Source organism: Cariama cristata, unplaced genomic scaffold, assembly GCF_000690535.1.
Source record: "Cariama cristata isolate BGI_N322 unplaced genomic scaffold, ASM69053v1 scaffold16461, whole genome shotgun sequence".
NCBI classification, from domain to species: domain Eukaryota; kingdom Metazoa; phylum Chordata; class Aves; order Cariamiformes; family Cariamidae; genus Cariama; species Cariama cristata.
Genome location: NW_009601134.1, coordinates 2,300 through 18,087, shown reverse-complemented (window position 1 = coordinate 18,087; position 15,788 = coordinate 2,300). Strand labels below are relative to the sequence as shown.

Here is a 15,788-nt window from a genome sequence, read left to right as displayed (position 1 = left end):
CATTCCTGCAGCGCCTACAATCCTCTGTCCGGCAAACTCAAACTGATCAGCCATACTCACCTGGATGGCTGGGACAAGGGTGAAATACCCGATCAAGATGATCCCGAGCTCTGTCGCCACATTCTTCATAATCGACCAGCTCTCATTGCTCAAGCCTGGAGAAAGAACATGCAAAGATGGGTAAAAGAAGATTGTTCACTAGAGGACAGACATGAGCATAGCAAACAGGAACTGGATTTCCCCTCTTTAAAATTATGTGTCTGTAGACAACAGGCAAAAAAGGCGCTTTCAGACTAAAATTCATCTGACCTATTTTGAGTACCTCCGTCAAAGAACAGGACTGTTGACTCCCAATATCGCTATTAGCAGGATTGTCATTAACTACAAAGAGAGCTCAGGATGACTCTCCCAGGTCACGAAACTGTCCTGATTTAAGCAGTCGGAGGGTACTGCAATACAGGGATTCAGAAGTGTAAAGGACCATTGAGGCTTTGAGTCCTGTTTCTCATCCAGGATGCAAACCTCTTGTATTTTTAAAACTAGGTAGATTTTTCTAGGCATCACTCTAGAATCTCTCTTCCCTGATGTCCAGAAACATTTTTTAAGTTTGCAAACTCCATTTATCCATGGTTTGAGCACACTCAACTCCTTAGGCAGGTGCAGAACGTATCTATAATAGATACGGTAATCTTGTCACAGACTCAGCAGAACTTCGTATCACCTGTGGACTGCACTTGAGATATTCATGACATGAGAGGACAAGGGGCTAAGTATCTGTACCAGGAGATACGGCGCTCTCTTACCAACACTTTTTTGAACTTGTTTAGCCAATGCTTCAGTCAACAATCTTAAAAAGCGGTGCCCATGACTATAGGCTTATATCAATTCTTGGAACTACCAAAAACAGTACAAAGAGACTAATAGAATACAATTCAAATTCAACCCACACAGTCCTTGTTTCCTTCACAGACCAGAATTAAGATCATTCCCCATCTCCCAGTCCTTGGGCTACCCTAATTTTCTCTCTCTTAACAGTTCCCCAGCGCAGGCGGCATACCTTGGGCAATGCGTAGCTTCACTTCCAGGTCAACGGGCGTAGAGACAACCGACTTGGTGAGAACCAACACGTTCTCTAGGCCAATCACTACAACCAAGTATGGAAATATCTCTCTAGAGGAAACAGAACCAGAACTGAGAATGAGATCCTTGGTGAAAAAGATGGGAAGAACACAAGTTAAGCAGCAAACACACATCCCAGAGTCAAGGCGAGAAAACACCATCCAGTGCTCTTAGCCAAATCTCTTCCTTCTTATACAATATTACTCTATGATGAGGTAAGGGTTCTGTATTTCATCTGCTTTGGACAGATACTAACACTTTTGCAAAGCTGTATGGTTTTCTGGAAAATGGTCATTGTAGACAATGACTAAATTAATCTTAATGCTTCCCAGGGCTGGGACAGTGCCTCTCAAAGAGTCTCCCCAGCATCTGGTACAAAGAGGTGCAAATCAAAAAGATGGACTTTGAACACCATGTGCCACCATCAACAGTGAAAATCCTGAGAAATCACAGCTAAGTATTACATTAAACAAAACTTTCAAAAAAAAAAACTCTCAAGTGAAGAGCATGGGCAGTGCCCGGTTCAGACACCCAGTGGGCAAAAGCTTCCGCACCTTGCAGCTGCTGTAAGCAATCCAGTCTTGGGCAGTGAAGGAGACACAAAGGGACTTCTCTGTCAGGAGGAGATAAATTAACCTGCATGGAGCTCTGTTCTCCAGTACACCAGGTAGCTCAGAAGCCACAACACTGAGAACAACACGAAATGTACATATGCCTTGGACATAAACAAACTAAATCCTGCCAGGGATGGTTTCCACCCAAGAGCCAAGAAAGCAGGCTAAAATGGATGTGCCCTTCAGAATATATGCACAGAGAAAGATTAAAACTACCCAAGGTCACCACCATGAATTCGTTCAACTCTTCTTCTCACCCCTACATTTTTTTCTCTCTCTTTTGAACTACCTGCAGTCCAGATGAGACAGAAAAAGCTGTTCCGTGCCAGAACATGGAAGACAGTAAATCTCTTCATTTCCCTCCAGCTAAACTTAAGCAAAAATACTAACGCTTTCAATTGTGGAGGGTAATGGATTTGTGCTGTGCTGGTATGGACGGATCCAAAAGCAGAATGTACGTGCGTGCACACACACCCCTTGGCACATCTCTGACGGCCAAGACAGGGAAACAACAGGGTTTCAGAAGAACACCTCCTGCTTTCTGTCATTACCTGCCGTAACCCCCAAGGACCACCTTCCCAAGTGTTGTTTTCAATTGCCCACGGCCATCTGACATGGGCTTCAACAACATTTGCCCACATACAGCTGTCAGTAGCCTGCACCTTACAAGCTTAGCTGGGGAAAAACATCTCTCTGGAATGCCTGCTAACTCAGCTACTTCATTCCAATTGACTCCTTGAACAAAGGCAAGCTGAAACAGCAAGAGCTCCATTGACGGCAAGATTACAAAAAAAAAACCCCAAAAGACAAAATCCATGCACCCTTCTCCAGGTATCCTAACCAAATTTTAGCTCTAACAATAGTGCAACATATTGGTCCCTTCACCTCCTGTCCAAAAGCTGAGCAGGCAATGAATTTCCCTAGCGAGTGAAAAAAATACAAATACATATAAGCCTTTCATGGGCAACTTCTTGTTAATGTCAAAGAATCCAAAATGTAGCAAGTACAATCAGTCCTGCCTTTATCTAAAGCACTTTCAGCTCATAACCTCTGTCACTCCTCCAAGCAGTCCTTTAGGACGGAGATAGATGTGAGAAAAACTCTTTGTAATCCCTAGGGACGGAAATCTCTAAATAAAGAGAATGCAACAAACATGAGTAAGAGCTCTGCAGCCCGACACAGCACAGAACCATCCTGCAAAGCATCTTATCTGCAAGGGTACGCCCTTGCAGAGTCCTGTCCTTATGCACCATCCTGCAAGATACGCAGGAGGTCCAGCACCATTTCCAGATAAGCTGCAGTAAGCCTTCAGAAGGCAGTACAAATACAGAGAAGAAAACTCCTAATTCTCTCATCAACTACGTCCTACTGAAACTATAGCTTCTACTGCAGGAGATAATTAACTAATAGTCCCAGGTTATGAGGTTCAATTGTCCTTGAAGAGTCAGCAGTTTTCATGTTAAATGACCTGCAGGTTAAAAGCAATGAGACATTAGCTCTTCTTGAAGAGTAAAGTGACTCTGCGCAGGACAAACACAAGCTGTTCATGCCCCGCAACTCCAAAACCGAAGTTCACTTATCCCCACTCAGAGCGAGGCAGATGGCAGGAGATCCTCGGTATATTTTCCGCCATACGGTGAACAAGCTTCCAATAGGAAGAGGAAGAAAGAGCAAGGGAAGATGCCACATCGTGTCCATCTACTGAAACATTTACACTTCACTTACCGCTTTGATGCCAGAAGGCGCTGCATCATAGCATGATCCAGCATCCCAGAGAGTCAACACAGGAACAGTACTGTTAACTCATAAAGAAAGCAGAGCTTCTCTGACTCCATATGTACGTGTGAACAGAGACAACCTCTGCTTTATCCAAAACGTTTGGAAGATTTAAGAATTTATCACATCAGCCTCTCTATCTAAAATGCAAATGTCCACATTCAAGCTGGTGGGTTTAGGTCTTTTTTTATAGGCAACAAGGAGAAGTGGTTCATCATTTGAGACTGTGATTCTGCTAACCTAGCTGAGACGCCAAGCTGTGGGTTGGTGGCTTGTGCTCTGGACTCACCTAGAGGCTCTCCCAGTCCACCAGCACACAGGAATCCCAATTCCAGTGAACTCCAGGCATTCTCCTCAACTTCACCTTTTATTCTTTCTTAAACCCCGCATAGATCATGTCACCTATTTCCACTTAGTTTTCTTTTTCTGTAAAATAAGACTAATGCCTACCTCACCTATAATCATTTTACTTCATTATAAAAATTGATTGATAATGATTCAGGTCCAGTTTATATATCGTATCTGTAGCAAGCGAACACTGATCGCTAAGCAACAAGCTTTATTTTAATGTCTTAAACCAGTGAGGGAAAAAGGCTTATCATAAATACAGGTACCATGAAAAACAGACAGAGCCAGATGTGGAAGGCTCTGCTGTAAACACAACAGATAAAAAAGGCTGAAAGTCAGAACAAAGTTTAACCAGACTCTGCACCCTAAACTGGCCAAATCTGAGCACGTTGCCACTGGTATCTGACCCACCAAAACCACTCTGTCCCCAGTGGGGAATCAGGTAACTGGAGGGAAAGTGCTCTGGCAGACACCGGGGAATGAGGAAAAGATCACTCACCAAAAGTAAAAAAAAAACCAACCTCAATGTCATCAGACCCCATCACCACAGAATCCAAGGGTCTTTCATCTAATTAGACATAATTTATAAAGCATTGCAAGAATCAAGTTTCAAGGAAAGTGTCCATGCAATCATTTTAAGGAAAAGAAATTTTGCTGGAAAACTATTTTTAGAAATAAGGATTGAATTAAGTCTTTCTATCCTGCAGGAAGAATAACAAGATTAGTTCAGCCCTTCTGGGTGACAACAGTAAGGCTGATAGTACACAAAGGCCTTGATGATCATTGCACTAACCCAAACTGCTCCCTTGGATTCCTCCCATGTATCTGCATCCAAATACTGCCTTTTGTCTTGCCTTAAAGTTATAAACTCCCAGTGGATCCTCTCTCTTCTATTTGTACAGCTCACAGAATAACGCGATCTTGATCCATAATTAAGGTTCCAAGGCACCACAGCAGTAAAACCAGAAACAACAAATATTTCATTTTCTGAAGTCAATTATTCATAGCTCTTTTAGGCTTCTAGGAGAGGAATTCCTCCATCTAGGTCTGGCTCCTGGGAAACTATCACCAGCGTTGAGGAGTCTCCCTCACGGGTCAGACTTTTCATTGCTCCTGCGGTGTATGGCCACGAGGAGGAGATGGGAAGAAAAATGATGGGTATCTACCTCCTTAACTACTTAGGAAAGGGACCTAAAAGTCAGAAAGAAATATTCTGAACTGAACTTTAATGAATGAGAAATGAGCAGTGTGTAGAACTCAGGGGTTTTCAGCTGGACACCAATACAACGCATGGTAGTAACCACATCAGAAGTCCCAAACGCCAACTCTAACATGCAGAGGAACCCCAGTTGAAAGAAGAGCCGACAACTAGCAGGGGCGGGTGCAAAGTCACCCAAGGAGCTTCCCAGGCACAAATACCACAGGTCAATTCTGCCACCTTTAAAGATTTTTCTGAGTAAAATGTAATGAACCTCCGTCAGCCAGAGAAAAGGTAACAAGCCCTTCTGGCTGCTACAAGAAGTCACTGCAGGAGGAAGGTATGTGAGAGCCGACTTAGCTGCCAGGAAATCAAGTTATGAGTAAGACGTCCCAACAATTCCTTCTGCTTTAGGCAGAAAGAGCCAACTGCTAAGCAATAAGGCATCTCCAGGAAGACTGGGACCCAGTCAGGTCTATTGGCTGGCGGGCAGAGAAACACATGGCCCTTCAGCCCAGGAGAGCATCTGATGGTAATTTTGCACAGCAGTGTGTAAAATAGTATCACATAAGCTTATTTGAAAAATACTACATCTTAAAGATTAAGCATTTAACAGCTGTTTTAAATTATTTCACCTCCATCTACCCTTCTTTAGGAAGAGGTTTAGTGTTGGAAACTTACCCTCCATTAAGAGTAGGTGTCAAACCAAACAGCGTGCACAGCCCAACGGACATAAGCAGGGAGCTGAGCACCGTCACGACCGCTGCCAGTGCCAGACCCCATTTTGATTTCACCATGTCAATCTTCCCTGAAAAACAGAATGCAAAGTCTCAGTTACCAAGCAAAAGAAAATGACATATTAATAAAAAAATCAAGAAGGGATCTTCATCCTGACTTATTTCAGCAGGTAGCTTAACACCCTGCAACCCAGAAGTAATGGTAGTTCGGTCTCAATGTCTGAAACGCAGCTCCCAGTACGTAAGAGGTACCGTAACGAGGGTGGGACAGAGGATGATGCATGGCTTGCAGCTCAAACTAGCTCCAGTACAGCACCGTTGAGGGATGAAAAAAAGGAACTTAAATGTGGCTAGTAAGGTCTAAACCCACCAGCTCAGAACATGTATTTGATCTGTCTGACAATGAATTAATCTCTCTAAACTGGAGAAAATGTCATTACTATGGCATTTAAAGCTGCCTAGGACACAAAACACCTCAGAAGATGTCACAAGGAGTAACACCACACTGGCGAGGAGGGCCAAATTAGCAGAAATCGGATAAACAGGACTACTACCTCTCTACCAGACAGTTCAGGGTAAAATTTCACCACCACCTTTCCTGCTTTTGAAACAGGAGGGAACTGCAGTGCTATGGACAGGAGTCTCTCCTATCTGTACCCAGGGAAAGGGCACCGCACCACTGATCCCTTAAATATATTCAGCTGGCAGGCGTCTAGGTGGCTTATTAGCTTGCTCTCCCCTCAAGGCTCTCCACCCCACAAACCTACGTGTGGAGAAGTAGATGTAAGCGAAGAGTATAATGTAGGTGGTGACGAGGGGTATCAGCTCAGCAATGCCGATCTCTTCCTTGAAGTGGACGTGAACGATGTTCTCCTCTCGCAGCGTGCAGTTAGGGCTGGGATGCAGCAGCTTGAGACGAGAGCGGAGGCTGCTGAGGAACCTGAGGTGAAAAGCAAGCAGGAGGGTGGCACTTACACTGTACCCAACAACCAGCACACAATTCCAAGGAGGACCTCAGAGGGTACAGATCAAGTAGGAAGAAGCTCCACAGATTCACACAGACTTACAAAGCATGGTTCTCTCTAGGCCTGACTCCTAAGTCTGTTCCTCTGGGGCTCAAACTACATTTGTCACATCTGTACTGTGGCAATCTCACAGACTTTGATTTCTGTCAAGATTCAAAGACAGCTGTGAAGACTCAGCAAAACTATTTAAAGCAAGGGCTCGTCATCCAGAATCTTGGCCCTGAGGAACAGAACATGCTGTAGTCTGAAACATCCCCTGAACTTTACGTTAAGTAGGGCTGATGAAAGGTGCTGCATGACAGTCCTCGAGGCTGACGGGTTCTTGCACGGGCGTGAGCAGAGCAAGATTCGACTACTGTGCTGTCAATTCTGTCCTTGGCATTCCTTGGGGAATTCTGTGCAGCACTGAGCAGAGCCTTCAGCCCTCAGCTCTGCTCAATCCAAGCCAGCTTTGCCAGCACTGCCAAAGGGATTTCACAGTTGGTACCAGTTGAATCAGTGCTTACTGGAAAGCAAACCACTCTATGTACCAGGAACTGGGTCAAATCAGACCTGCTGGGCTTTGGCTGCAACAACGACAGCTCTGTGTGCAGGTGAAACCATCATTAGAGGAACTCCCATTGGCAGCTTTGGGTATTATACACACTTTTTTTTAAAACTGACTGAGAATAGTGTTTTATTTCCTTAAAACATAGCAAGTTTTCTCCCCAAACCAGCATCCTGTTTTTCTATAGCACGTTCAGAAGATCCTAAAATACTATAAAACACAAGAAAATGGAGATTGAAGAAAAACATAACAATAATCAGGGCAGGGAAAACAGCAAGTTTGCTAAGAATTGAACAAGGGATCCCTAACCTAGAAATAGCACAGCTAAAGCTCCTTACCTGGAATCATATCGCTGGAGACCCAGTGTGACAGTGTACGATACCACTCGCTTCCTATTGTAGAGATTCACCCCACTGTACTTCCCCGGGAGTCCAAACAACAGATCTGGAAAAACACAGTATGAACAAAACATTAGGATAACAATAAAATAAACAAAAAAAGATGGGATATGAGGGGTGCTCATTGTGAAGAATGCTGAATGAGAACTACTGTTCTTAGGGGAAGCACCTTCTCGGTGCTCTGGTGAGACCTTATCAATGTGGATAAATACCTGATGCAGGGGAGTAAAGATGGAGTGTCTCTTCTCAGTGGTGCCCAGCGACAGGACAAGAGGCAACGGGCACAAATTAAAACATGAGAAATTCCCTTTAAACACAAGAAAAATCTTCCTTCCAGTGGGGAAGCTATCTGTCCTCATCTTCTTCTTTCTGACTGGGCGGCCTGTAGCAGACAAGGTCTGCCCTCTAATCCTAACCCATAAACTCTCCACTAGCTCATCACTCCTTCCTAAGCAAAGCTCCACGCATTCCCGCTGCTCCCTCCTCGCCCTCCCAGCCTGCCCCTCCTGAAGAGCCTGTGTCTACCCACAGCAGCACTCCAGTACTGCGAGCCACCCCACGCCATCCCTGTGAGCTGGACGAGGCTGTAGCCCTCCAACTGCACACACCTCCAATTCCTCCTGTTTGCTCCCCACGCTCTGTGTGTTAGTGTACGGGCACATCAAGTGGGCTCCCAATTTGCCCTTCAACAGAGGAGACGGGCATTATCTTTAAGGATGCAGCCAAAGGAAACCTTGAACACTTGTTTTTGTGCATGTCAGCGTGCGATTTGAACCAGAGTTCCTGGAAGACTTTGCATTGCAAAGGACTATTTAATGTCTCTTCTATTCATCTTGCGTGCTAAAATGCAGAGTTTAGAAAAATGTGCATAATGACGAACACTGTCACTGTTCTCAGGAATTCCCAGGATATTGTGGGCCTCTATCTCATTTGCGAATGAGCTCTCAAAGAGAACCTCCAGGGGCTCCAAACCACAATGTGGACACACTCTGAATGCTCAAAAAAAAATACCCTTTAAAACAAACTTACTATAGGGTTACAAAACTCCTTTTCAGACATAGGCTTCCTGACGTCTACAAAGCTCCTTTAAAACCAAAAGGAACAGCATTTCCTCTGGCCTTATGGAACCACTAAACTGTATGATCCCAGATACGGTCAGAGGTTTGAGGGTTTTTTAATTAAGAGAGAAAAATACCTTTATGATATCCAGGTCAACTCAGGCTATATGCAAGCAACTATCAGTGAATGGCCAAGAGGGAGCAGGATGGATGTTCATTTATCTGTGACAATGAGGCAGTCTTTTGAGTATGACAGACAATAGCACGAGGGAAAAAGATAGGCTAGAGTATACGTAGCGTAAAGGGAACAAAAAGCCTTGGACAAGTTGCCTGCTATTTTTACACCTGCAGAAAGGAGTCTGACTGAGTGCAATTATTCACTTTCTACAAATACAGAACTGAGTTCAAATACAGAAATAAAATGAGAGATGACATATATTTGGTAGCTTCGTTTCAGATGCAACAAAATGCCACCCGATTTGGTAATACTGGCAATCTAGATGTTGGAGGACAGAATAGCGATGCAAGCTGTAGGCATTTCTCACAGCTTCTTTGGCACTTCAGTGTCTTACCTTTGAGAGTAGCTGATGTTTGTAATGTCTTTGGTTCATGCTGGTGGATGGTTTTGATGATATCTGGGTCAGCATTAAATCGCTCTCGGTCATTCTGCCAGAAGTTCCCTGGAGACAGTAACAGACAGCCGTGTTCGGGGAGCAGATTCCGCAGCTTCTTGAGGCCGGGCAGAAGATCTGTTACCTGAAGGCAAACTTCCTCCAAGCTTTTGACACCAGAACTGAAACGCAAACAAAGGTTAGACACTGCCATGCAGGTTGCAGCTCTCACAAACAAAAGGCAAAGCTGCCAAGACGAATACCCCAAGGACCTGCAGCACCACGTTACTGCTCTTGCTTTTCATAACTAAGGATCAAGAGCCTTGGGCCATATACTGGGATCTCACTGTAACAGGCGTACAGACTCCAGAACCCCATTATCCTTTCTCTGCATACTGTCTGGTCACACACCTTTCACTCTTCACCCATCCTAGGTGCCACAATTTTCAGTTCCACATTTAAGATACCTCCAGCCTACAGAGAAACTGTCTCCCAGGAGTTCTTCTTCAAAGACCTTAAACTCCTCTGCATACTTCTTTCCACATATGCAATGGGACATCTAACAGAAATCTTTATTAGCCTTCCTGAGGAGGACTATTTAAGGTGTACAGAGTGCTCTAAAACGTACAAAGGATTCAGTATCTGCAACCATGTAAAATGCTTTCAGAATTCCTCTGCATTGTATGGAAAAGAAAATGCCTTACGGGTTCAGAAATTAATAGAGGTGTAACTGGTATGAAATGGAACTTGAGTTTGCCCCCAAACTTCGTTACAACACAATTACACAATCCTTATCAACTAGTAATTCAAGCAAGACTCAACTTGGGCTTACAACAGGATCTGACTGTGAAGGTTTAGTGACAAAACCTCTCAGCACGCGATTTGGCTAGACAAAGAAGAGCAGCTGGTCCAAAAGAGAACACTTCCCAACATGATACGGGAAGGGTATATTTAACGAAGGTTAAGTTAAGATACAAGAGACCAGCCTTCCCTGGCTCCAGCCTCGCAGATTATAGAGAAGGTGGCTCCAGAAGACAAATCAGTGAGGTCCTATCGTACAACGCCTTCTCTAGAGGAGTTTTTTTCTATAGTGACTACAAAGAGCAAACATGGAAAGCAACCAATGATTATTTGACTTCTATCTTTGTGAAAACTCCCTCCAGAATCTATATCCTATCACTATATCGCAAGATACCTAGGAAAGTCACACCTATCAAATGAAAACACTAGAAAATATGCTCGAAAATACTGTGTCCCTGTAAGGAACAAAAGCTTTCTGAAAGATAATTTAAAGGAACCGATGCAGTGATGCCTCCGATAACAGCTCCAGGAAGAGTAAGACAACTATTGTTTTGTATTTCAGCTTCAGCTAACTCTGAAACATAACACTGATAACAGTTTATACTGCAAATAAACCTACGTACTTTCTTATTTGTGAAGCAAACGCACACAGCTAATGTCCCTAGCAGTATGGTGTGGACGCAGAGTGACACCAAAAAACATGAACCAGAGCAAACTACAAATTTCAGGTCACTTCTGACTTCTTACAAATGATGACTGCTCAAAGATTCAGCAAGCTTACAGCTGATGAAAATATAATCACCTTGTGTTTCCTATCCAGTTGTCAATAATCTTCAGCTCCTTCTGTACTTTAGTATAACAGAATGCCTTTTTTCATATGAAGAAAAGTAGCTGCACTTAACTTTGATACTGACAAAAGCAACTGGCAACGAGGAACTTCATAATGACTTTTGAGGTAATTTCAGAATTTATCTCAAAGTTAGATGTTCCCTGAAACATCCGAGTCCATCATCAAAACGGGAGGCCTTATCCCAAGGTTTAGGTCCAAGTGCTTACGTCTTTTTCTTCCGGTGGCTCCGTAAGTTTAATTTTGCCTCCCTGCTGCATCACTGTTCATCAAGGGCAACACCAAGGGGAGATAAGGAGAAGACAGCACACGTCCTGGGAGCAAGTTGTTTCTAACTTGTAATTGGCAACTATATACAGATTACTATCTAAAGTTACACATATGATAAAGGAGGAGATGAACTGAAAACACAGAAAGAATGTCAGTGCCAAGGCTTTGTGAGCTGGTAGGAAAGAACTCCATATTTAACAGCATAAATGGCATTTCTAAAAAATTACCACAGAGAGAGCAGGCAGCCAGCTTGCAAGGAATGGTTTAAAAAAAGAGACAAATCATCAGGTACAGTAGTGAAGTGGACACTCTCAAAAATGAAGCAGTGAAGGATGCTGTCAAGGAAGTACGCACAAGCAGTAAATCTTCCCTACCCGTGTGAGTTAGAGGACAAAGAATGAAGAAAGCTCCTGCCTGAAAAGCTAGGAGATGATCAAAGACTCTAACCTCACCATTTTTCACCACACTTGGCCTGTTCTCAGCATCGTTATTCTCACTGAACACAGACAGACAAGTAGGGAAGTCTTTCTGTCCTCAGAAAGTAAACCCAGCCAAGAACTTGATCACAGATAAAAACTTGGAACTTGAAGCAAAACTTATTTAAAAAAAGAGGCAAGTTAACATGTACAAAATGCATTCTTAGTTTACAAAGAGAGAATATGCCAAACAAATCTGAGCAGTCTTTTCTTTAAAATGCCTGACTTCTTGGATGGGGAAAGTACAGCAGTTTTCATCTACTTGGGCCCCAATAAAGCTTTTGACGCAGCACCACACAGAAAATGCTTTAGTTCACAGGAAAGACACAAAAAGTAGCACAAAAATTGGGATGCGGTAAAGAACTAGGTTAACAGGAAAATGGTCGTGAGGCTGCTGAAGGGGGAACCACCGGTACTGAGGAAAACAAGTGGACTTTCTCACAGACAGTTCAGAGAATCAGGATTATTATGTATTTTTATTAATAACCTTGGAATAAGATATAGAGACATCTGCCAATGACACAAAATAAAGGAACATTGTTAATACAGAAAAGGAACAGAATATCTGAAATGGATGATGCGAGGGCTGGAATTTAATCCCCTTTCTATCAACAGTATAAAGTGCAAGACCGTGCACTTGGGGACTATAAAGAGTTTCTGCTGTAAGGTGGGAGCTCATCAGCTGGAAATGACAGAGAGGGACATGGAGATGTTAAGTCCATCACTACATAATGTGTAAAATTTATATGACTGGCCATGGAAAAGGGACGTGCAATCTCACTGTATTCCAGGAAAGGCATTTCCATGGGAAGTAACACACAAATGAGACTTCTCCGAGAATACTGTGTACAGTTCTCACCTCCCACATTCGGGAATGATACACTAACAACAGTGCCAAGAGGAGCAACCAGGATGACAAACGGAATACAGAGCCGTCTTACCAGAGTAAGCCAAGAGTTTCACATGTTTGGCTTAACAGACAAGGATTTGGGGTGGGGAGTATGAGTCCTCCCTGTAAATACCTGGAAGCAGAGGAAAGCTATTTCTGTACAAAGACTGTGTTAGGACAAAAAAAAGCAGGTACAAACTGGCCCTAAGTATAGACGAAGTGGAAAATCAGGAGAAGGTTTCTGACCATGTGAAATTCTAGAAGAGCTTTCCAATAGGCATGGTGGGGTCAAATGAACTTGCTTTAATAGGAAGCTTGCATGCTTATGAAGGGATTATATGACGCCGGTCTCTGCTCTAACAGGTATAACCTTGGAGGCCCCTTCCAGACCCCTCTGCCTAGGACTCCGACTGGAAGGTTCCTGACAATTATCAGTGATCAGAAGACAGGTGAGTTTTCCAGCACAAAAGCTAAACTGCTCGACATGCAGGATGTATGTGATGTCACTTGTTAGCAGCGATGTCTCATTTTCTTTTGAGAATCGTACAAATTCAAAGCTAACAATCAGACTCACGAGGCAGTGATTTAGAAGATGGGTGCGTACGACAGTGGGTCAGTCTGCCTTCTACACCAACTTTAACAAACAGTAATTACCTGTCTCTCAGGGCATGGTTTCTAATCTCCTCCACTAGCTGGAAGACACGGGAGAGGGGTGAACGAAACACGTCAACAGCAAGGAAGTTCTTCTGCCATGGGGAGACGGTAGCTTTCACAAAGATCTGCTGAATGTAGGCCACAGGAGCACCAACATACTGTGGGGAAAACCAGAGGGAGAATGAAACCACACGGTGAGTGGGAAGCTGCTTAGCAGAATTAGACCACAGCTTGGCAACCTTTCAGCAAGGGGTTTGCCAGACTATATTTTCCTTTCCCAAATTAGAGGTGAAACATGACAGTACTAACCTAGCAAGAACAAAAAGAGTCTCTTTCTCAAAGAGGCAAAATGCCACTGACCATTTTGGCATCAGTCTGTTGCGCTTCTTCATGAGGCAGAGGCTCCCAGCGCGTGCTGAATTTGGTACAAGAATGAAAGGCAGGAGCAGGGACTCACTGCCTCTTGCAGATGCCTCTCACAACACTGCGGTTCCCTCAGCCTGTGCTGATTCTGCTGTGAGCCATTTAAATCTTCCTGGTCTCTGTGCCCAGGCTGCTGACCCTGCTCTGGGGAATGCAGCGCTGACATGCCATGGCAGCCAGAACTTTTGTGCTCTATTAGCTCAACTAGGCAACAAAGCAGAAGGGAAGATTTAATCAGCCAGCAGCAGCCTGAGTTAACAGCATAGGGCAAAAAGCTCTCAGTGGCACCAGGGAGTGTAGAAGGCAGCAAATGATTTCAGTAAGAGTGAGAAGAGCACACATGGAGAGAGTAGAGAGCTGGAGGCATCATAAAGCCAACAGTTAACTTCTACTTAAGAGAGACTCTGGAATGAAAAAGAACAAAGGATGATTTTAGAATGGTTTCCTGATTTCCTGGACCAGGTTATCAGCCTTCCTGGAAAGCATCAGGGTTCTAGTTTGCTCATGCAAAAGTCAATTCCTTACCCTCAGCATAAGGTTATAAGCCTACTTTACCTGCATGATACACACCAGCCAGTTAAAAAAAAAACCAACCAAAACCCACCTTTAGATTATACTCAATTAATCAGCTTATTCAAGCATCCCTACACTCCCTAGACCACACTGTAGTGGCTAGCTCCACAGCCAGAATCTTTGGCTGCCTGAATTCTAATTCGAATGAAAAACTCTTGATTGTGACCTTAAGAAAAAAAATCTATGTCTTGGAGGTGAAGCCTAGACTACCTACACCGTCACAAAATCCCCTGCTAGATGCAATATTTTAAAGCCAAAGGAGAGAAAATTGGAAGTGCTGAGCATCTGGACAGTCTGTCTTTCACCTCCAGGCCAGACAGACATTCCCATTCTGACAGCTAGTTAGTGATCTCTGAAGGATAAGCTGCTTGATAGCCAGAATCCCAATTCTTTCAGAGAGAGGCTGACAACACCAAAACCGCCATCGTAATTGCTGGTAGCACCTCCACAGACAGTTACGGCAGTAAAGGCTGACGAAATCCTACTCTCACCCTTCAGAGGAGGCCAAGGGCAAGTACGCGAAGCCATGTGCGTCACAGCAGGAGGTCTGACCTGCTGCTCTAGGGAAACTGCATCCCTTTGCGTGACATTCGGACATTGAGGCCTGTTATGCCAGAAGCCATCATTAAACTTATTTAAAACCTAATAATGCTTTAAAAAGAGTACTACTTGCCTTAGTTAAAGTTATCCTTGAAAGATGGGCTCTTAAACAGCCTTTCAGAGCTTTTAACTCTTCCAAATACCCAGTAGCCATTTTTCTGATAGAGCAAGACTAATACAAGACAAACACAGCCTAAACGTAGCAGTTACGCAAAGCAATACGTCACCAGAACTATCTTCCATCGATGATAGCAAAGTGCAGGTAACACAGCAGAGTTGTTTCATCATCTCATCGACCCCCACCACACCCCCAGCTCCCCCCCAGTGCAGGACTCACCCAGTCGGGACGCTCGCCGAGATCCCCTTGCTGCAGACCCGCGTCTGGAGAGGGTGGAGAGTAATCCTTCACAGGGGTGCTGTACTCCACGGGTCCTGTTCCAGGCAGCGGCAGCTTCAGCAGCGGGTAACTATGATTAAGACATAAGCAAGAAACATTGTGTATTTTTTTATTTTTTTTTTTTTAACTAGGCTTTTAGATAGAAGAGCTCGAAAAAATGAATGGGCCATGAAAAACGAGCCCACTCCAGAAGACGTAGCTGCAATACAAGAAGGCTTTAGCTCTCAGAGGAACTGTTTGATGTGTTTCCCCAACACAAGAGGTAACTGGTCTTTCTTCCTTGGAAAGGGATAACTCAAAGTCCTGGCAGAAAAAGAAGGAAAGTTCTTGCAGGACCTCACCTGAATTACATTGCATCACCTGGAAGTTAGTAGTGCTAAACCCATTAAGTACAGTCATGTCTCAACTATCCTGTAGCCCACAGAAA

The 15,788-nt window shown here is 43.9% G+C and overlaps 1 protein-coding gene across 1 annotated transcript in view; it reads right to left on the bottom strand.

Annotated features, from left to right (window-relative positions):
* Positions 1–15,431, bottom strand: part of SCAP (SREBF chaperone) — a gene marked incomplete at both ends in the record, with an annotated part of 30,910 nt that extends 15,479 nt beyond the window's left edge. Inside the window, 8 exon segments of the mRNA XM_009710344.1 lie at positions 61–155; positions 1,058–1,170; positions 5,737–5,863; positions 6,560–6,732; positions 7,703–7,808; positions 9,393–9,613; positions 13,369–13,526; positions 15,302–15,431. Of these exon segments, the coding sequence (XP_009708646.1) occupies positions 61–155; positions 1,058–1,170; positions 5,737–5,863; positions 6,560–6,732; positions 7,703–7,808; positions 9,393–9,613; positions 13,369–13,526; positions 15,302–15,431 (1,123 nt within the window).
* Between the last annotated feature and the right edge of the window lie 357 nt (positions 15,432–15,788).